This window comes from Oncorhynchus tshawytscha, linkage group LG24 (genome assembly GCF_018296145.1).
Source record: "Oncorhynchus tshawytscha isolate Ot180627B linkage group LG24, Otsh_v2.0, whole genome shotgun sequence".
Classification (NCBI taxonomy): Eukaryota; Metazoa; Chordata; class Actinopteri; order Salmoniformes; family Salmonidae; genus Oncorhynchus; species Oncorhynchus tshawytscha.
This window is the reverse complement of record NC_056452.1, coordinates 3,274,077-3,297,545: the sequence shown is the minus strand read 5'-3', so window position 1 is coordinate 3,297,545 and position 23,469 is coordinate 3,274,077. Positions and strand designations below refer to the sequence as shown.

At 42.5% G+C, this 23,469-nt stretch overlaps 1 protein-coding gene across 1 annotated transcript; it reads right to left on the bottom strand.

Moving 5' to 3' along the window:
- Nucleotides 1-149: 149 nt before the first annotated feature.
- LOC112223860 (WD repeat-containing protein 38) lies at nt 150-23,469 on the bottom strand. The gene is made up of 11 exons (XM_024387144.2): nt 23,341-23,469; nt 16,950-17,302; nt 15,651-15,735; nt 15,250-15,379; nt 5,058-5,268; nt 4,613-4,721; nt 4,152-4,183; nt 3,926-4,025; nt 2,213-2,278; nt 1,805-1,897; nt 150-1,032 (listed from the first exon to the last, which is right to left on the bottom strand). Exons 2-11 carry the CDS (start codon nt 17,300-17,302, stop codon nt 886-888), a joined length of 1,326 nt encoding a protein of 441 aa, XP_024242912.1. The 5' UTR covers nt 23,341-23,469; the 3' UTR covers nt 150-885.

Genomic DNA, 23,469 nt, shown 5'->3' with positions numbered 1-23,469 from the left:
TGGAGTTCGAGGGAGGGACAAGGGAGTGTCTAGAACTATCAGTTCCAAACAGAGGAGCTAGCCAAATATCCCTCCGGCTATTTACTTCCCAAGTAAAAACAGGTTGCTATAGTCTAATTAAGAAATAAACAAAAGACAGCACAAGAACATTTGATTGACATAGATTAGTTTAATTAGATAAGTATTCACATTTTATATTATGGCTGCTTTAAAATGCCATTGTTCTTTGTCTACTCTCCTGCTCACACACACATTTTACAGTTCCCTTGGGTGGCCTCTTATGAAACGTTGAAGCCTGCTAGTTTGCAAACACTCCCTAAAGTTAGTTAACTTTCGACTTAAGTCCTATAGTTGTCTAGTCCTGTGAGACAATGACTGGAGCAACAGGCCTCAGGCACTTTGGCAGTCAACATTTTTTCACAAAAGTCTGCTCTCATGTGTCCGTACTCACACTGCATTGTTGAAATATATCCGCATGCACATGACATAGTTCAATGTCTTATATATAAAAAGAGTGTACGTTCTGTAACTCAACATCTCAACATCAAGTAATAAAAGCAGAATTAACAACAGTAAGTTTAGAGGGAGACTAAAACAAAATACTGTTGCTTCCATGCAGGATATGAATGTTGAAGAGCTTTAGCAAATATATGAATACAACATTAAATCATTTGGTACCTCTTGTGTTACATTTGAGTTAAGTAATCCGTGTGCACCAAAAAAATAATGTTTTAGAATTATTATTATTATTTTTTTACTAAACAAGTTTACATCTTTACATTCAGGACATGTGAACAAAAACGTAATGTTCTGCATGCGTTAAACACACAGCGACCGACAACCGAATGGCGCCGTTGAATGTAACATAATTTCTCCTTGGAGGCCCTACTTTTTGGAATGCTGCTGACCATCTCGCTCCAGCAGATACACACTGGTCCCAGAAGTGGCTGCGATCAGGCCTGTCCACTTCCCCGCCAGACACACGGACGAGCCGAACACGGCCGAGGACAGGCCCAGCAACCTGGACTCAGTCTGAGTGGGAAGGGAGAGGGAGAGGAGGGAGAGCAAGGGGGAGAAAGAGAAAGAGGGAGGGTGAGGAGGAGGAAGAAGAAGGGGAGGAAGAGTAAAAGAGAGACAAATAAAGACAGAAATAGAAAGAGGTGGTTGAAGAATATTAGATTTCTGTGAATTCATAATTATATTCATTTCTTCAGTGTTGATTTGAACAAATATATCTATTTCCTTGCATTATTAGGACAAAGAAGTGCCATTGATTACCAGATGAGAACAACGGTGAAGGACCTTGATGTGATTACATTGAGAAGTGTCACCGGCCACATCATCATGATGATGCAAAAAGCATTATTCCAATATATTGAAAACATGACTGCTGACATGCAAAACATTTTGGGACTGTATCAACAGTGGACTAATGAAAAAAAAAATCCAAAAAATAGTTTTGAGTGGATTGTCCCTTTAACCTTTGATTGATTGAGCCTGTTTTTTTTTTTACTATACCATCAGAGGGTATAACAACAACGTGCTGTCGGAGGAAGGTAAACAGTTGCTAGCTAAGAGGTGCCCATTGTAAAATGGCAAGTAAACTGTTGAGTGCCATTTTTTGTTTATAAAGTGCATAAATAAATATTTTATCGCTTCTCTCAGAGTTTTGCTTACTGTATAAACGACTCACCGCGCAATAATAGACTTGAACAAAGCTGCAAGATATCTTACTTCACAAGAATTCCTACATAATTATAAAGTTTACTACTTTATACTGTACCTAAAATACCAATATACTAACCGTCATAGTCCACCTGTTAATGACTCTCAGCATATTTGATTGGCTCCCAGCTGCCACGATATGATCCTGGCCAAGCCAAAGGCATGTGTAGATCTGTGTGAACAACAATTTGACACAAGCACTTTTAGAACAAATAATTCCAGAAGGGTTCTTTGGGTGTCCCAATGGGATAACCCGTTGAAGAACCCTTGTGTTTTCCAGGTAGAACACTTTTGGTTCCAGGTAGTACCCTCTGCGGAAAGGGTTCTACATGGAATCGAAAACGGTTGTACCTGGAACCCAAAAGGGTTATTCAAAGGGCTCTCCAATGGGGACAGCCGAAAAACCGTATTAAGTTCTAGATATAACCGTTGGAATAGTAGTTGAGGTTTAGATCATTTTTTTGTGTGGCTATATTGATGGACTCACTTTGCTCTCTCCTTGGTAGTCATGAGGCACTTCAGTCACTTTCTGACCTGAGGCATAATCCCAGATCTAAAAGAGAGAGAGAAAAAGTGCAAGAGAGAGATAAGTATGCATGCATTGCAGCTGTCTTTGTCTGCACCCACTTTGGCACCCAAATGTCCCAATACATTGTGTAATAAGCTATAGTTTTAGGGTCATGCCCTGGTATCAATATGGAGATAATAATCACATTGATTGAAATAGGAAAACAATTGTTAAAGTTTGTGTAAAGCTACAGTACCTGAGCTGAGGGGAAACAATTTTGTATTAAGATGAAAACAATAACATGTTTGTCAAAGTCAGAGACAATGATTGCAGGATTATGTGATTTACTGTAACTAGACAGATCACTAACCTTTAACCATGAGAAAGGTTACCCTAAACCTCTCAGTATGTACTGAATAAAATTTGATTACTTCTGGATGACTATCCTTGGTTAGCCTGCAACTGCCTTCTCAGTTTATGCTGCAAACAGATACACTGCGTATACAAAACATTAGAACACCTACTCTTTCCACGACATAGACTGACCAGGTGAATCCAGGTGAAAGGTACAAGTATGATCCCTTATTGACGTCACTTGTTAAATCCACTTCAATCAGTGTAGATGAAGGGGAGGAGACAGGTCAAACAAGGATTTCTAAGCCTTGAGACAATTGAGACATGGATTGTTTATGTATGGCATTCAGAGGGTGAATGGGAAAGACAAAAAAATGTAGGTGCCTTTGAACACGGTACTGTGTGGTAGTAGGTGCCAGGTGCACCAGTTTGTGTCAAGAACTGCAACGCTGCTGGGGTTTTCATGCTCAACAGTTTCCCGTGTGTATCAAGAATGGTCCACCACCCTAAGGACATCCAGCCAACCTCACACAACTGTGGGAAGCATTGGAGTCAACATGGGCCAGCATCCCTGTGGAACGCTTTCGACGCCTTGTAGAGTCCATGCCCAGACAAATTGAGGCTGTTCTGAGGGCAAAAGGGGGGTGTTCCTTATGTTTGGTATATTCAGTGTAAATTCAATCTCTAAATAACCCTCCAGCAATCTTGGTCGTCACTATCTGGACAAGTGGCAAAGTCATAAACCCAACCTATTTCTAAAATCTGATTTGAAACCTAACCCTAACCTTAATTGTAACCCTAAACACACTGCTAACCTTATGCCTAACCCTATCCTTAAATTAATACCAAAAAGCTTATTTTTGTTTTCATAAATTGTAACCATATACACTGTAGCTAGTGGGAACCATCAATCTTGGGCAAGTGCTGGCTCAACTTCCTCCTGCATCTTCTTGATTTACTGGCATCACGGCTAAGAGGTCAGCTGCACTGTCAAGTTCCAGGGAAAGCTTTCCCAACCCACATTTTATTTTAAATAATTCATTTAAATACTATTACAGTCTAGTACACTGTTTCCCAACTCTGGTCCTATGAGTACTCCCAACAGTACATATTTTTGTTGTGGCCCTAGACAAGCACACCTAATTCTACTTGTCAAATAATCATCAAGCCCTTGACAAGTTGAATCGAGTGTTTTTCATTGAATTTTTTACTGTTATATGTCTGCACATTTTTCAAAAGTTATGGGCTGTGACTTAATCTTTGTATTCTGATTACGTCATCCCTGTTACATGTAATCCGTTACTACCCAACCCTATTTGTTTGTTGCTGTGTTGTCACCTCCAGTGCGTTGTCCCTCCTCCAGGAGCCAGACAGGATGTGGTTGACAGCTGGATCGATCTGAAGCGTATCACCACACACGTGAGGACCCGAAAGCATCCTAAAAGCGGGGTAGACAAAGATAATGCCTTATAAAACCTGTCCATGGCTAATCTGGATGGATACACCATAATCCTGACGCATAAACCATAATGATTGAAGACAAATAAAACAATTACAGTTTTACCTGACAGAGTGCTGCTGTCTGGTATCCCAAAACTGTGAGAAGACAAATATTATTAGACAGATATTTTAAATAAATGTAATTAATTGAATTGAATGACTTTCCCTGGAAAATCACCTTGATTGCCACGGCAGTTTCTAAATTGATCTACTTAAACAGGCGTGTCAAACGAAAATTCATGGAGGGCCATGTGTCTACAGGTTAGCACTCCTACCTTGTACTTCAATGATCAATTAATGTCATTGTCACCACTCTAGGTCTTAACTGAATACGAATTTACAATAAATAACATAAATAACAAAAGCCAACAGATACACAGGCCTGCAGGAATCGAGTTTGACACCCCTGTCCTAGAACAAATTTATGAATGTGGTCTCTAATTAATAGACCAGACTAGTGTTCACAAACCACAAATCAAGCTTCTTAAGATTTTGGGATTCTATATAGTAAACTGCAATTGTTACCTGTATGGTGTTGTCCCAACCCCCAGAGATGAATTCTCTCTCCATCTCTGGGTGAAAAGTCACTGCAAAAACCCGAAAACAATGTCCATCCATAACTGTTCTTGTGGAGCTGAAAATAAAATGGTGGAAAATAAATACAACGACCTAAAGTGACTCAAAATGTGTTTATTTTGTAAAGGAAGATTGGAGTTCCGACCTTCTCACATATTTTGTATTTATTTGACAGCGCACTGGAATAGACAGATGAGTGCTAAAGTGCTAAAACAGAATTAGTACCCACTTCGCTAGGAGTATATTTGGTCCGGGGGGCTAACCACAACATCAGACTCAGGCACACTCAAATGTTTTATTTTAAATAATGATACAATTGTCATAATGTTCCACATCAGGAAAAAATTGTATTGTAGAAAATGTTGCTTTCAGGGATTACTAATGTTTTACCCACCTGGCCTTGCAGGTCATCAGTCTCTGGTGAGTGGAGAGGTCATACAGATGAATGGCTGAGTCGGACCCCCCTGTGGCTGCTTTCTCTCCAGAGGCGGAGACGGAGAGTGAGAGGGTCTGTCTCTGTCCACCTCCAGTCTCCCCCACGTCTCTCACCCCCCACAAACACTCTCCTCCCCACACGTACCAGCTCCTCACAATGCCGCTGGCATCTCGAGGAAGCGACACAGGAGAGAAGGAGTTGGTAATTGTCCATTTCAATACAGAGGAGAATCCTTATTTCTCCCATTGACATCGATGCATGATTATGTGTTAGTTAGTGGGATTCACCACACACAGTGCCTAGTGAAAGTACTCACACCCTTGCAGTTTTCACATTTTGCTGCTGTTAAGGAATTTAGCCCCAGCTGCAGCCCCATGCTAGGGAATACTGTGTGTGCACTGAAGCTGAAAGCTAGATTGTGTCACTGGCGGTCTGGGGGGGAACTTCATGCAGAGCTAACCATCAATGGCTGGGTTTGTCTGTGGTCTGGGATCCAGGAGACCCAAAGAAGAAACATACTGCACATGAAATACTTTTATAGTTTTCTGTATATTAGAGAATCCCAATGATGCATGTCTTTCAATAGCTCTCTTTCAATCGGTCAATTTCAGTACAACATACTATAGGAAGTCGCACTTTCACGGCTTCGGTTGAAGGATACACAATCATGCCTGACAAGGCCACCTTCCACAGGTGATACACATGAGGCTTGGATTTATTCCTTCAATTATTCCTTTCTTCATGTCGGTGTGAACAGGAACGATTCGCTCTAGTAAAACAAAACAATTGGAAAACTAGATTGCTTTATAGTGGTAGAGTGTGCTCAGCCCCTGGATGTTGTGTGCTGAATGTTGTACTTGTTTTCAAAAGTCTTCTAATCACAAACTATTACTTTTTCTTCCATTTGTTGGTGCAATGAGTAATATGGCTAAGAAAACGACAAAGATGACGATGGCTACAAGCTGGGTTCGGGGTCGAGATCATGTCCCCAGACATGTGACTATAACATTTCTCTGAAAGACACTCATGATCTATGTATAGTTTGTCTTAGCTTGGAACACTTGCAGGAAGCCCTCCATCGAACCATTAGTGTGCGCATTGCCACGTACTGCGTACAAACACCTTGGAAAGATGTGTGGCGTTCTTGAGAAATCTTGGAATTACCTCGGCCCAGCCGAGGTGCAGGACAAAGAGTTGGATTGGTGGTCGGAGCAAAGGACTTGTCTAACTGGGCGTGGGGTATGTGGTGGCTGCCCGCTCCCAACCTGGTTCCTGTGCGCTCTGGGGTATGGGAGGCTACTCGAAGAGATAGCTCCAACACTGCAGTAACACCTAGCAATAAAAAATAAAAAAACAACACACATAATCCAGATATTATTAAATGTTTTTATTAAGAAATATCAGAACGATGTTAGAAACTGGAATACAAATGTATTTGGGGAGTTTCTCCCATTCCTGTCTGCAGATCGTCTCAAACTCTTTCAGGTTGGATGTGGAGCGTTACTACACAGCTAATATCAGGTCTCTCCAGAAATGTTTGATCGGGTTCAAGTCTGGGCTCTGGCTGGGTCACTCAAGGACATTCAGAGACTTGTCTTGAAGCCACTCCTGTGTTGTCTTGGCTGTGTGCTTCGGGTCGTTGTCCTGTTGGAATGTGAACCTTCCCCCAGTCTGAGGTCTTGAGCGCTCTGCAGCAGGTTTTTATCAAGGATCTCTCTGTAATTTGCTCCGTTCATCTTTGCCTCAATCCTGATTAGTCTCCCAGTCCTTGCCGCTGAAAAACATCCTCACAGCATGATGCTGCCACCATCATGATTCACCGTAGGGATGGTGCCAGGTTTCCTCCAGACGTGATGCTGCCACCACCATGCTTCACCGTAGGGATGGTGCCAGGTTTCCTCCAGACGTGACGCTTGGCATTCGGGCCAAAGAGTTCAATCTTGGTTTCATCAGACCAGAGAATCTTGTTTCTCATGGTCTGAGAGTCTATGGGTGTCTTTTGGCAAACTCCAAGTGGGCTGTCATGTGCCTTTTACTGAGGAGTGGATTCAGTCTGGCCACTCTACCATAAAGGCCTGATTGGTGGAGTGTTGCAGAAATGGTTATCCTTCTGGAAGTTTTTCCCATCTCCACAGAGGAACTCTAGAGCTCTGTCAGAGTGACCATCGGGTTCTTGGTCACCTACCTGACCAAGGCCCTTCTCCCCCGATTTCTCAGTTTGGCCAGGCGGCCAGCTCTAGGAAGAGTCTTGGTGGTTCCAAACTTCTTCCATTTAAGAATGATGGAGGCTACTGTGTTCTTGGAGACCTTCAATGCCACAGAAATGGTTTGGTACCCTTCCCCAGATATGTGCTTTGACACAATCCTGCCTTGGAGCTCTACAGACAATTCCTTCGACCTCATTGCTTAGATTTTGCTCTGACATGTACTGTCAAATGTGGACCTTATACTGTTGGTTCTGAGAATATGAAAAGAAACTTATTCATGTCACTAATGGAGTTGTGTTATTTAGAGGGTCTACACCAGAAGTTAATGGTTATAGGAGGAAGGTATATCGTGTGTGCAATTAAGCTTGGAATGTGTTGAGTGCAGGGAAGCGATTACATGTGGCAGGCATTGATAAGGGGAGAGAGCCATGGATTAGTGATGGAGGGGGGTTGAGGTCAGGTCCGGTCACCTTCAGGGAGATATAAATGTTTATGGCCCGTATCACTAGTGTCTTGCCTAGCAGTAAAGAATGATGTTTCTACAGACATGTAGGAGACTCAGCCTATGAGGAACGGTTAAATATAACCAACTTGCCAAAACTAAAGTTTGTTAACAAGAAATTTGTGGAGTGGTTGAAAAACGAGTTTCAATGACTCCAACCTAAGTGTATTTAAACTTCTGACTTCAACTGTAGGTGAAACCGGGCTGGCTAAACAAGTGCTGCCAGGTTGGCTACTCACCGAGGCGAGCTAGCAATTACTAACTATTCCTCCCTCTCCACAGTAGAGTTTCTGGGGTACAGTACATCTCTTATTTAGTATATGTAGCGTTAAGTTGCTTGGTTATTCTAAATGGGTCGTGCTGTGGTCAAAGAGGCTAGCTAGCCTAGCTTTGACTAAAAAGCCTCCTGGCTAACGTCAGCTAACATGCTTCACTTCCAGCAATGGGAATCTTACTAGCTTCCCCCGAGCATTATGGCACCCCAATCCTATTTTCAATTCCTGCAGTTGGAGGGAGTGGAGGAAGCGGGGTTTACTTGCACCTCCCGAGCACTTGGCTGGGGTAACCCCCAGAGCGAGGGGCATTGGCACGGGTCTGACTGAGTAGTGCTCCCCTCCCCCCAAAAATACTGTGACAAGAGTGCCCCCACGTTTGGTTATGGTCCAAATTGGGTACTACGTCAGTCATTGCCAGAGCCCCCTGTGCCCGTAAATAGGCCAAGCTTCATTCAGGCTATGCAGTCTCACACAACATACAGTACCAGTTTGGACACATCTACTCATTCAAGGGTTTTTCTTTATTTTGACTGTTTTCTACTTATTTTTTTATACTTATTTTCTACCATAATTTGCAAATAAATTCATTAAAAATCCTACAATGTGATTTTCTGGATTTTTTTCTTCTAATTTTGTCTGTCATAGCTGAAGTGTACCTATGATGAAAATTACAGGCCTCTCTCTCTTTTTAAGTGGGATAACTTGCACAATTGGTGGCTGACTAAATACTTTTTTGCCCCACTGTAGGCGCACACAAATAAATTTAGGATCACAATGATAGTATTTGACGAAGAGGGTTTTTATGATAAGAAATGATGAAAAGTGCATGGATAAAAGTTTTTGGGAGTGTTCCACGTTCAATCAAGCGCAATGTACCCTCAAATATTCAGTAACGTAGGTGAGACAAAAATGATCGGCTGCCCCTTTAAGGGGTGGGCCGTAAGCGTGATGTGTCTGTCAGAGATTTTCCAACATCTCTTCTCTTTGCTAGTAGTTGAGCGAGCTCAAACTAACATTGACAAACAACCCAGCGTGTGACCAAAACGCTATAAATAGCCAAGAAACACGAGGACAAAGTCACACTTTAGTAGACATTCGGGTAAATTCGACCAACTTCTATGCTAAAAATGACTCTTTCAGCCCTTCACTCACAGTGCTCTCAGCACCGTTGCTGCATGAGTGGTGGTATTACCTTGAGCAGCAACAACAGCGCCAGTGCTGAAAGATTCATTTGATGGGATTCATAGTTCTTTGTGCGATTAGCTACCAGCTATGAGGCAAAACGTCAGAAATACTTTGAAAATAGCTATGGCAGCATTTATTTTTGCTACAAATCACAACTTGCACATGTGCTCATACTTGTCTGTTTCAGTTGCATACATCAATTTCTAGGCTCATTTGCGAGTAAAAAAGCTGCACTGTAGAGCCCTGTGTCTGTCCCATTCCCAGCTAGGTTACTAGGCGCTTTGTCACCTGCACCTACGACGGTCGGTGGGGTAACCAACATGATAACGTTTTTTCTATGTGTCTATATTTAATGCATGTGGTCCAGCCAGTTACCGGAACGCATCTTCCCGCCTAAACCAAGTGAGGCTCGTTGTGACAACAGTATCCCCAAGTGGCACTGTCACTGATCGCTGGAGTGGGCTGGGCTTTAGGCAAACCATGGCACATAAACAGTTTTTTCAACCAAGTTCCACAGTGTTCACGGGTGTCAAACATGTTGTGTCTCTCGCATGTGAGTTCGATGAAAAGTATCCCTTCTCCACATTCAGACACACTGTTGTCAAGAGTGGTGGAAATGGAAGAAGAATCTCTCCCCCTTCAGATGGCACTTCACAGGAGTCTCACTGTCTGCTCCGACCAATGGCTCGCATGGGCAGTGTAGCCCTGGATCATGCAAACAGTGACGTCAGGGTACAGGCTACAATTTGTTGTGCGTCCCGCACGCTTCTGCAGCTTCATCACGTCGACTGTTCCCGAGGCCTCAGCTTCCGTTTTGAGATAGGAAATATCCTCCCGTCTCCAGAAGCAGGCAAGTTGTTCCGAGTGGTTCCTATGTTGAAGATCTGGGATGGCTGGTACAGACTGTATTTCATGGTTACGAAAATGGATGGGACTTTGCATTCCATTCTAGACCTACGTGCCCTCAGCAAGCACCTCGGAGTCAAACTCAGAATGCTCACGAGTCCCCAGCTATTACAACTGCTTCGGGTGTCCCTGTCAGGCATATGGGCTATGGCACATTGGTGGGGACCCTCTGCTATTGTCAGGGGGCAGGCAGCCTTGGTTCACAGAGATCATTTGCCTTTTAGGTGGGGACCGGTGGCAACTCCTGTTGCATGGGGACTTGGTGTCCCAGGCGCATGGGCACGTTTGGCTTGTGAGGCTGAAGATTTGGTTCCTATGGGCCTGGCCCCTGAAAGAGCCAATCTGATGGCTAGAGGTTAACCCCTGAATGTTATTGCTACCATTCAGTCTGCAAGGGCGAGTGGGCTGTATGACTATAAGTGGCAAATGTTTTAGCTGTGGTACTTAAGATAAAGCACTGGTTCCTTTTCAGAGCTCTGTGAGGGACATCCTTATGTTCCTACGGGAGCTTTATAAGCATTCTCCACTTTAAAAGTACACATAGCCGCTATCTCAGTGTGTCATGTGGGAATTGACGGAACCTCACTGGGGGCTCAAAACCTGGTGGTGCGGTTCCTGAAAGGTTACGCAGTCTCAGACCAGTCTCTAAACCTACTGCACTCGCATGGGACTTGGCGCTGGTTTTGGAGGCACTCTGGAGTCTGTGGATATGAAGATCCTCTTCTACAAAACCTCCCTGCTCATGGCTTTGGACTTGGCTAAATGTGTTAGTGACCTCCACGCATTATCTGTACACCCTTCCTGTATGCCCCAGGCGACTCCAAGGTTACGTTACGTCCAAATGCAGCCTTCGCCCCAAAAGTCATGGCTATTTCCTACAGGTCGTTAGCTTTTGAACTATTTTCCTTTTCGCCTCCTTCTGAAAAACAACAGAGGTTCCATATCCAGTGTTCAGTGCCAGCTTTACGCACGTACATTGACAGGACCCGGGATATCCGGTTATCTGAGCAGCTTTTTGTCTGTTTTTCTAATCCACCTCGCAGCAAGGCGCTCTCTAAGCAGCGTCTCTCCCACTGGATTATCTCCCTGGCATATTATCAGCAAGCAACAAGGGTTACCTAGCGGTGTACGTGCCCACTGCACCAGGGGTCTGGCAGCATCTAGGGCATTGTTTAAAGGGTTAACTACAGGAGATATTTGTGCTGCAGCAAGTTGGGCATCACCATACACTTTTGTGAGGTTTTATCGCTTGGACGTCACTTCTCCCCGTGTAGCCCACAGCGTGCTTATTATGGCTGGGACCGGGGAAAGTCACTGTGCGTAATACCCAGACTGTCACATCTGGCGGGGTCAGATCTGGGTGGTCTGCCATGGGCTGTTTCATTTAGTATCTGTTGGGATCGGCTTGGGGTGTCATTATATTTCTCCATAGTATGTTGTACTGAAGTTGACCAACTGAAAGGGAACGTAATATTATGACTATAACTACTGTTCCCCGAAGGAGGGAAACGAGGTGCAACACCTGTTTGCCCCCCCGTTTCTGGGCTCGATGAAGAGCGGTATTAAATTGAAGGAATGAATCCGAACCTAACGTGTATCACCTGTGGACGGCGGGACTTCCAACGAGGCGTGTATTTCACTGGCCTTGTCAGGCGTGATTGTATACTGAGTATACAAAACATTAAGAACACCTGCTCTTTCCATGACATAAACTGACCGGGTGATTCCAGATGAAAGCTATGATCCCTTATTGATGTCACTTGTTAAATCCACTTTTGAATTGTGCTTTTGAATGGGGTATGGTTGTAGGTGCCAGGCGCACTGGTTTGTGTCAAGAACTGTAACGCTGCTGGATTTTTCATGTTCAACAGTTTCCCGTGTCAATCAAGAATGGTCTACCACCCAAAGGAAATCCAGCAAACTTGACACCACTGTGGGAAGCATTGGAGTCAACATGAGCCAGCATTTCTGTGGAACGCTTTCGACACCTTGTAGAGTCCATGCCCCGAAGAATTCTATAGGGACAACCAACTCCAGTCCTTGAGAATCACATTTGTTCAGTCAGAAGCATTTTGAGTTACGATATCAGTTGAAATCTGAGCATTTTGACTAAGTCTGTGTGGAACAAAAACAGACTTGTTATTGTGCATAGAATTAGAATGACTAGAACAGACATTTCCGTTCAAGGTTAGTAGCAGTGTTGCGGAGTAGTTCAACTAGTAATTTAACTAATTAAATTAGTAATGAAATAAGTAATTTATCCCATGTGGCTCAGTTGGTATAGTATGGTGCTTGCTATGCCAGGATTGTGGGTTCTATTCCCACGGGGAACCAGTACAAAAAATATGAAAATGTACACTCTGGATAAGACCATCTGCTAAATGACTAAAAGGTCAACTACATTTTGCAGTAGCTTGGTGGTAGTTGAACTATAAAAAATATATATATAATACGCAACATGCAACAATTTCAAAGGTTTACTGAGTTACCGTTCATATAAGATAATCAGTCAATTGAAACAAATTCATTAGACTAAATCCATAGATTTCCCATGACTGGGAATACAAATATGCATCTGTTGGTCACAGATACCATTTTTTTTTAAAGTAGGGGCGTGAATCAGAATACCAGTCAGTATTTGGTGTGACCACCATTTGCCCCACACAGCGCGACACATCTCCTTCGCATAGAGTTGATCAGACTGTTGATTGTGGCCTGTGGAATGTTGTCCCACTCCTCTTCAACGGCTGTCTGAAGTTGCTGGATATTGGCGGGAACTGGAACACACTTTCATACACATCGATCCAGAGCATCCTAAACATGCTCAATGGGTGACATGTCTGGTGAGAATGCAGGCCATGGAAGAACTGGGACATTTTCAGCTTCTAGGAATTGTGTACAGATCCTTGCAACATGGGGTCGTGCATTATCATGCTGGAAACATGAGGTGATGGCGGCGGATGAATGGCACGACAATGGGCCTCAGGATCTCGTCACGGTATCAAATTGCCATCGATAAAATGCAAATGTGTTCATTGTCCGTAGCTCATGCCTGCCCATACCTTAACCCCAACACCACCGTGAGTCACTGTGTTCACAACGTTGACATCAGCAAACCGCTTGCCCAAACGACACTAGCACGAGCCCGCAGATGAGCTTCCCTGAGACGGTTTCTGACAGTTTTTGCAGAAATTATTTGATCGTGCAAACCCACAGTTTCATCAGCTGTACGGGTGGCTGGTCTCAGACGATCCTGCAGGTGAAGAAGCCGGATGTGGAGGTTTGACATGCTGCCAAATTCTCTAAAACAACGTTGGAGGCAGATTATGGTAGAGAAATTAACATTCAATTCTATGGAAACAGCTAGCGGACATTCCTGCAGTCAGTATGCCAATTGCACTCTCTCTCAAAACTTGATACATCTGTGGCATTGTGTTATATGACAAAACTGCACATTTTAGAGTGGCCTTTTATTGTCCCCACACTCTTAGAAAAAAAGGTGCTAACTAAAATGGTTATTCGGCTAGGAAAACCCTTTGAATAACCCTCCAGGTAGAACACTTTTGGGTTCTACATGAAACCCAAAAGGCTTCTACGTGGAACCAAAAAGGGTTCTCCCTGGAACCAAAAATAGTTCTCCTATGAAGACAGCCAAGGAGTGCAGCACAATGTACACCTGTAATGGTCATGCTGTTTAATCAGCTTCTCGATATGCCACACCTGTCAGGTGGATGGATAATCTTGGCAAAGGAGAAATGCTCACTAACAAAGGTTCTAAACAAATTTGTGCCAAACATTTTTTTTGGTGCGTATGGAACATTTCTGGAATCTTTTCTTTCAGCTCATGAAAAATGGGACCAAGATTTCACATGTTGGGTTCATATTTCTGTTCAGTGTAAATTCAAATCTAAGTCGTGTTTTCAGTAGTTAATGACTTTTTTGCCATGTAGTCGTGTAGCTAAGTACTGGAACTACACATTACTCTTTTTGTAAAAAAATAAAATCTTGACAATCATTTAATTTCTTTTTTGGGATCAGACCTTCCTAATTTGAACTTTTGTGTGTGTTTAATAGGCTAAATTACACATAATCTAAACATAGAGTATGACCCCAAAGGGATTTGTTCTTGCAATTTGTAGTTTATGACATTTCAGATTTACATATGATAATTTTTCACAAAGTAGTTTGGATGTAGTGAACTACTTTTTCTAAGTAACTTTAGTAAGTATACTATATTTTTCTTAAGGGTAGCATTAGGGTAGCTTAATTTCTTCTAGTGTGAAGTAATTGGTAGCTTGGTAAACTATATCTTCAGAGTAGCTTCCCCAACACTGGTGCATTGTGGAGGAGAAAAGCCGGATGCCAAGACATTCCGGATGTCATATCCTCACATATCTTTGATTACAATCATAACACGAGTAACCTGCTTAATTGCTTACACATAACTTTAAAAAGTCTGAAGTAAACAAGTGTTTTCCATCACCATGTGCCTCAAATCATACAGGATGCAGAATTGTCAGAGGCCCTATAAACTCGTGACAGTTGAATCTTCTACTGGCTCAAAATGCGGAACATCACTGTACCAGAAACATGACAAAGTAGCAGAACTCTCATCATTCTCATTGTTTAACTGAAAGTTGTATCAGCTTCATATCAACCAACGTTTGTAATGATGCATGTATACATCATTGAGAATGTCTAACTTGAGATTGAAGAAACATGATTTAGTACCATGCCCTTGCATCTAAGATGTTTATTACTTAAACCACACCATGGCCTAAAATCTTCTCTCTCTCCTGCCAAGTCAACTTATTAGAAAATACAGGTCTACAATGGCAGACATATTGATTGTACCATTGAGCACACTTAATTGCCTTGGTCTGAGGGGCTTCTCCCATTTTAGTCATTCTATTTCTATGAGTGTGTGACCCTTTAGGACAAGTTATGTTTGTTCAGGAGAGGGGCCCTCAGAGAGGGCTAACATGTATCACTCACAGCCAGGTCCACCCATTGACTTGAATTTGAATGTCCATTCTAGTCATTCTATTTCTATGGGAGTAAGATGTATTACTCACAGGTAGCCAGCAAGAGACAACGTGACTGGGAGCTCAGAGTGAATCGTAGTGCAGTAACTGGTAGAGAGGACAGAATGCTGCTGCTGTCCCTTAGTGTCTGTAAAAAATTCCCATTGTCCATACTGTAGAGCTGAAAAAGACAGATGTAGTTAAATGAATTCAGATGTCCCAAGGACAGATCTATAAGGATGGATCTATAATTTATCATTCTCCTACACGTCAATTGGTCGGCCACATATCAACGGGGGTGTGTTCATTAGGAAGGAAAAGGGAAATTATATTGTGGGGAGATACTGCACTTGTCCAATAAGAAACATTTGTTTTCATTGTCTGGTGCAAAATGTTTTGCTACAGTGTGCCTTAATGAACATAAATCCAGAAAAGGTGTTCAAGTCCAATACCTTGATGGCTCCGTCACTCAGACCAACAGCCAACAGAGTCCCTTCATTGTTGAACTGGCACGTCATCACCTCACTCCCACACTCCCTGAGACATGGACAGAGAGATGGAGGTGGAAAAGGCCTTCACACCTCTGGATAGTGCATATTGTGAAATTTTAGATGCAGACACACACACACACACTTACACACAGAGTATTTTGTCATTTGTACAGTGCATTCAGAAAGTATTCAGAGCACTTTACTTTTTTCACATTTTGTCACATTACAGCCTTATTCTAAAATGGATTCAATAGTTTTCCCCCCTCATCAATCTACACACAATACTCCATAATGACAAAGCAAAAACAGGTTTTTAGTATTTTTTGCAAATGCATTCAAAATCAAAACTTAAACATCACATTTACATAAGTATTCAGACCCTTTACTCATTACATTGTTGAAGTCCCTTTGGCAGCGATTACAGCCTTGAGTCTTCTTGGGTACGACGCTAAAGTTTGGCACACTTGTATTTGGGGAGTTTCTCCCATTCTTCTCTGCAGATCATCTCAAGCTCTGTCAGGTTGGATGAGGAGCGTCGCTGCACAGCTATTTTCAGGTCTCTCCAGAGATGTTCGATTGGGTTCAAGTACGGGCTCTGTCTGGGCCACTCAAGGACATTCAAACTTGTCCCAAAGCCACTCCTGCATTGTCTTGGCTGTGTGCTTAGGGTTGTTGTACTGTTGGAAGGTGAACCTTCGCCCAGGTTGAAGGTCCTGAGCACTCTGGAGCAAATTTTCATGAAGGATCTCTCTGTACCTTGCTCCGTTCATTTTTTTGTATTTAATCCATTTTAGAATAAGGCTGTAGCCTAACACAATGTGGATTAAGTCAAGGGGTCTGAATACATTCTGAATGCACTGTATATGAAAGGCCTGAAAAAAATCACCATGTAATTTGTAACAAGATACTTCAGAAAATCTTCAAAATACTGAAAAACGTCTCTAAAATGATTTTTTTCATAGCGGTTCACAATTTCTTGGGCCCTACAATCCCAAATGTAATGCATTGGTATCAGAAGTCTTATGGCACTATCGTGTGAGGCCACGAGAGGTGTTGGTGGAGGAGCTTGAAAGAAAGCACTTCCAGAGCAAGGATAATGGGGTGAATTAGGTACAAAAGTAAAATCGAATTTTGTATTTTCTGTGTTTTAAAATACAAACACATTTTTAGCAACAGTACTTTGTAGTTTACTTTAATAATTTGTTTGGATGGGTATCTCTGCGCACACACACACAGACACACAAAGCATAACCTACTTACAACACAGAGTGAATGTGGAGCTCTCCTTTGGTTTTAGGCTGGGTGTGTGTAGTACTTATGTATGCCTCTTCTTTATAGACATTGGTCTGTGGGCCTTTACCTACATCTCTCAATTCAGTGAGATCTAGACCAGTTGTGGCACTCTCTTTATGTGTGTCTGGTGCCCTGTCTAACTCTGCTTCACTCTCTGCTTCTTCACTGTCAGGGTCAGTCTCAGATCCAGGGTCTGTGCTGGGGTCTGAGTCAAAGTCACTCAGCATATAGCTATGACTGGGTTGTTTAGACTCTTCTTCACCATCACCATGAGCTTGAAAGACTCCTCTCCTGGAGGCTGCAGTGGCATTGTTAGACATCTGGATAGGAGAACATGAGATGTAATATAGATTTTCTTTATGAACTTTATAGATCAAAGGTATTTTTAAAGAAAAACTTACACAATGGCAGCTATGTTGACACTGCCATGTTGATCTGAGTCTTGCTGTTGGAAAACCACTTTAGACTACAGTGACTGACTTTCGGCTGCCACAGATGCGCCTCGCCAACTTATGTCTACAGTCAGCTTCGCTATCCTTACTGCTCGAACACACCATTGCGATGAGCGAGCAAGGGGCCAGGGTTCCGGTATTGAACATAGATTTCAAAATGCCTAATAAGACACTTTGTGCAAACATCACACACAGTCAAAGATATGAACATTTTATATTCATCCAATGTCTGCCATGTTTTTGGATGATGTGATTTTTAATTTTATTTTTACCTTTATTTAACTAGGCAAGTCAGTTAAGAACAAATTCTTATTTTCAATGACGGCCTAGGAACAGTGGGTTAACTGCCTGTTCAGGGGCAGAACGACAGATTTGTACCTTGTCAGCTCGGGGGTTTGAACTTACAACCTTCAGGTTACTAGTCCAACGCTCTAACCACTAGGCTACCCTGCCGCCCCGTGATGAAGTTGTTGCAGCTCACGCTGCTCCCTGTGGGCACTGAGTGCTAATGTATGTGTGAAGTTGGGTGCTGTAAACCGGATGCAACCCGGATATAGACGGTCCATGAATCGGCGAGCAAAAGTGAGTAGATTAAAATAAATTATAGTTGTCACATGCGCCGAACACAACAGGTGTAGACCTTACAGTGAAATGCTTACTTACAAGCCCTTTTAACCAACAATGCCGTTTTAAGATGAATAAGTATTAAGAAAGAATTTAAAAAATAAACTGAAGTAAAAAATCATAAAAAATAAATAAATAAAAATTCAAGAGCAACAATACAATAACAGTAACGACTCTATATACAGGGGGTACCGGTACAGAGTCAATGTGTGGGGGCACAGGTTAGTCGAGGTAATTGAGGTAATATGTACATGTAGGTAGAGGTAAAGTGACTATGTATAGATAATAAACAGAAAGTAGCAGCAGAGTAAAAATGGGAGGGGGGGGGTTCGATGGCTTGGAAGTAGAAGCTGTTAAGAAGCCTTTTGTACCTAGACTGCCCTCCGATACCACTTGCCGTGCGGTAGCAGAGAGAACAGTCTATGACTAGGGTGGCTGGAGTTTTTGGCAATTTTTAGGGCCTTCCTTCCTGACACCGCCCAGTATAGAGGTCCTAGATGGCAGGAAGCTTGGCCACAATGATGTACTTGGCTGTACGCACTACCATCTGTAGTGTCTTGTGGTCGGAGGCTGAGCAGTTGCCATACCAGGTGGTGATGCAACCAGTCAGGAGGCTCTCGATGGTGCAGCTGTAGAACTTTTTGAGGATCTTGGGACCCATACCAAATCTTTTCAGTCTCCTGAGGGGGAATAGGTTTTGTTGTGCCCTCTTCACAACTGTCTTGGTGTGTTTGGACCATGATAGTTTGTTGGTGATGTGGACACCAAGGAACTTGAAGCGCTCAACCTGCTCCACTACAGCCCCGTCGATGAGAATGGGGGCATACTCGGCCCTCCTTTTCCTGTAGTCCACGATCATCTCCTTTGTCTTGATCATGTTGAGGGATAAATTGTTACCCTGGCACCACACTACCAGGTCTCTGACCTCCTTCCTATAGGCTGTCTCATTGTTGTCGGTGATCAGGTCTACCACTGTTTTGTCGTCAGGAAAAAGGGAGGCGCAAAATGGGAAAAAAAGGGAGGCGCATCGGGGCTAGTCGCATTAGAAGGGGTGGGAGATGAGGAAATGTTGGGCAGGCAAGGAGGCATGGCTGAGTCAAATATGAATTCTGACTTAATAAAGTGTTGATTAAAGAGCTCAGCCATGTGCTCCTTGTCAGTAACAACCACATTATCAACATTAAGGGACATGGGCAGCTGTGAGGAGGGGGGTTTGTTCTCCGTTTTCCAGAACTTCTTGAGGTTAGAGCATTTTGCCAAATGGAATTCTTGAGGTGGAGTAACTCTGCCAGATCAAGGTCATACCAGGGGCTGTTTTTAATTCTCATTTTCTTTTGGGGGCTGGGTTTGTTAACAAAACCACTGAAAATATCAAAAAAGAAGGTCCAAGCTTCTTTGACAGAGGGGATTAAGCAGATTCTATACCAATCTACAGAGGCCAGGTCATGAAGGAAGCCACCCTTTGCCTTGATGACAGCTTTGCACACTCTTGGCATTCTCTCAACCAACTTTCCCTGGAATGCTTTTTCAACAGTCTTGAAGGTGTTCCCACAAAAGCTGAGCACTTGTTGGCTGCCATTCCTTCACTCTGTGTCCAACTGATTGTGGAGGCCAGGTCATCTGATGCAGCACTCCATCACTCTCCTTCTTGGTCAAATAACAATAACCTTTACACAGCATGGAGCTCCGTTGAGTCATTGTCAAATTGAAATGGTTGAACAACAAATGATAGTCCCACTAAGCGCAAACCAGATGGGATGGCATATTGCTGCAGAATGCTTTGGTAGCCATGCTGGTTACGTGTGCCTTGAATTGTAAATAAATCACTGACAGTGTTCACCAGAAAAGTACCTCCACATCATCACACCTCCTCCTTCATGCTTCACAATGGGAACCACACATGCGGAGATCCTCCTGCGTCTGCATCTTACAAAGACACAGCGGTTGGAACCAAAAATCTCTCATTTGGACTCATCAGACCAAAGGACAGAGGTCCATCGGTCTAATGTCCATTGCTTGTGTTTTTTGCCCCAAACAAGTCTCTTCTCCTTATTGGTACTCTTTACTAGTGGTTTCTTTGCAGCAATTCGACCATGAAGGCCTGATTCACGCTGTCTCCTCAGAACAGTTGATGTTGAGATGTGTCTGTTACTTTAATGAGGGTGAAGCATTTATTTGGGCTGCAATTTCTAAGGCTGGTAACTCTAATGAACTTATCCTCTGCAGCAGAGGTAACTCTGGGTCCATTCCTGTGGCGGTCCTCATAAGAGCCAGTTTCATCATAACTTGATGGTTATGTGACTGCATTTGAAGAAACTTTCTAAGATCTTGAAATATTCCAGATTGACTGACCTTGTAGCTAGCTAATAAAGAGCTACGTTAATAAATATCCTGTAGTACTGCATTTTCTTATTTTGCACAAAGCGTGCAAAACAAGACAATTCCTGAACAGGTAATCAAATGGCTACCCAGACTATTTTCATTGTGTGCCCCCCCACAACCCCTCTTTTTACGCTGCTGCTACTGTCTGTTATCATATATGCATAGTTACTTTAACTATACATTAATGTATATACTACCTCAGTTGGGCCGACCAACCAGTGTCTGTATGTAGCCTCGCTACTTTTATAGCCTCGCTACTGTATATAGCCTGTCTTTTTACTGTTGTTTTATTTCTTTACTTACCCTATTGTTCACCTAATACCTTTTTTGCACTATTGGTTAGAGCCTGTAAGTAAGCATTTCACTGTAAGGTCTGTTGTATTCGGCGCACGTGACAAATAAACTTTGATTTGATTTGATGTCTGGCAAGTGCGCAACTCTTTGGCTGCATAATCACAGAAACACCTCATCCTCATGGTACCCCAACTACTGCTGGGAGACTACAAATGATTTGTGCATTTCTTTCACACACTATTGTGTGTGAAATCACTATTGTCAAATAACTGATCTTATGTAGTTGGCAATGAAATGGGAATGACTTGATTAACTGTAATGGCAATAATTTTGTTGTTTGTGTTTTCTCACTGTAGTGCACTGATCATAACATTATTGTATATTATTGTGGTTTCTGTAAAACTGCAGGTTTGTACAATACGACCTGACCTTTGGTCACACCCAGGAAAAGAACACTGTGGAGAAACAATATCAGACACACTGACAATCTTTTTGTTGCCTCAAAGAATACAAAAAAACATCAAGTAACTTTGAAAAATCTATTTTGAGTGCTGCCCCTCTACTAAAGAATCTGATATACTTATGTTGCTCAACACACCAGTTCTGAACTTTCTAGAACCTTTTACGATAGAGATGATTTTCACAAGTTGAACTCTCACATATTTTGATTGTCCACATAGTGCTCTCAGATCATGGTTTTCAGACTCAAATGTTCAGTGGTGATTGTGTGAAAATGTGAAATGGACAATCAATGACATAATAGACTTAGCTTGAGTATGTATTTATCCTCTATCCCAGTCCCTAATTGAACCTTAAGCCATACCCCCTAGACCCCTTTGGAGATACGGGAGGACTGGTGTGCCTTGAAAAACTCTCAATTCTTTTCCTTAATCGTGATAATTTTTTGGAACACTCACTTATAAACATGACCTGTGGAATTTTGACTTGGGAGCACCAGTGCCTCTCAGATGATGCATTGAATGGCAAATGGTTACATCTGTATCATTGTTTCAAGTCAAGTGTGCTCAGTCTGTTGTTTCATTTGTATCATTTGAGAGGAGTGCATCACGAGCAAAGTCATTTGTATAATTTTATTTTGTTGGGAGAACCACTAGCAGAGGCAAGTCTAATGGGGCTCTGTCATAGAAACAAACGGAGCATGGCTCTGTCTCAGTGGTTGCAGCTTTACAATGCAGAAAATCGCTTTTCTCTAGCTCAACCCGTTAAAAAAATCAAGACCTATTTTACTCGAGCTTCTTTCTGGCAGTGGATTGCTGTACACTCTTAAAAAGTGGCACACGAAAATGAATCATCATGAGTAACGCTTCGAACACACCGACAGTGTTGTTTTGTGCAAAATAGTACGCAGCATCCTCTGGATATGTATGCAACAAAATATCAACATTCACCTTATACCATTTCTGTCAAACTATCTACGCATACAGTCTGACGCATACGTCTGATAAATCCAAGGTATGCACCACACCGCACGCTCTGCAACGCAATGTTGCAAGAAAAACAGAGCGTTTCATTGGAAATAAATGTAATGTAATTTGCTGTACCAAAATACAATGAGACTGTCGGTGTGATCGAAGTGTAAGGAACTACGCAAACTATGAAAACACAGATAAAATAAACCCAATTTAACCTATAAAAAACATTTATTACAGAAAATAGATGATTTGCAGGATGATTTGTTAGGAGAACTTACGCAGCAGGTAAGGATAATTAACATAGCAGGTTATAAGCATTGGGTTAAGGTTAGGACATTGGTTAGGCTAGGGTTAGTTAAAATGCTCCCCGAAATGACTCAACATGTCGATTTATGTGTAACTTCCGTAGCTGTATAAAGAATCCCGGAGCAGACAACGCGAAAAGTCTGTCGATGTGGCCTTGAGCAAGACACTTAACCCTAATTTGCTCCAGTAACGGCATATTACCATGGCTGACCCTGTAAAACAACACATTTCACTGCATCTATCCGGTGAATGTGACAATAAAAACATATTTTTCCATTAATTATCCCAGTAAACCCAGATCTCGAAAATGGCAGATACGGTGAACGTGAGTAGATTACATTGAAAATAACGGTTGGCCGTCTTGGACGCTGTCTCCAGTTATTTTATAGTTCAATGACCTCACTAATGGTGCTTTCAAGACAACTGGGAACTCGGGAAAAAAATAGGTCAAAGTTGGATGACTGTACTAAACGATTTTCCCAGTCTGAGCTTGTTTTTTCCCGAGGCAGAGATTTCCGGAGTTCCCAGTTGTTTTTAATGCGGCAACGGTCACATACAGTATCTGCGCAATGTGCACGTGTTGCTTCACTCTGTTACACCGTGGTAGCAACAGGACCAACACAGCAGAGAAGTTTGGTAGAGAAGTTTTAACGCTCGTAGTTGTTGCGGTAATTGACCCACTATGCTGTTTCCTTTGTGCACCTACTTCACATCGCTGGGTTTACCTTTAGCTAGCTAACTAGCTAGCTAAATTAATCTAGCTAGCTATCTAGTTGGCAATACACTTGCCCTGTGGCTGGCTGTCATGATCAAACCAACACACTTTGGATCAATAAAAAGGCAAAACCCAAAACGGAATCATCTCACCTTATCCTTTTTTGAGTAATCCTTGTTTCTTTTTTCTGGTTGACTGTTGTGTTATGTTGTATTTGAACACCAACATATGTTTTCAACGCTAGCTCTCGCCTCTCCTCCAGACAGTCATTTGAATCGAGG

Excerpts from the sequence above, each read along its gene's own strand:
- LOC112223860 (XM_024387144.2), bottom strand. The coding sequence starts at position 17,302 with ATGTCTAACAATGCCACTGCAGCCTCCAGGAGAGGAGTCTTTCAAGCT. Across the intron at positions 15,736-16,949 it reads CTCCACATTCACTCTGTGTT|GGAGTGTGGGAGTGAGGTGA; the intron begins GTAAGTAGGTTA and ends TCCATGTCTCAG. Across the intron at positions 2,279-3,925 it reads GGAGGGACAACGCACTGGAG|ATCTGGGATTATGCCTCAGG; the intron begins GTGACAACACAG and ends TCTCTCTTTTAG.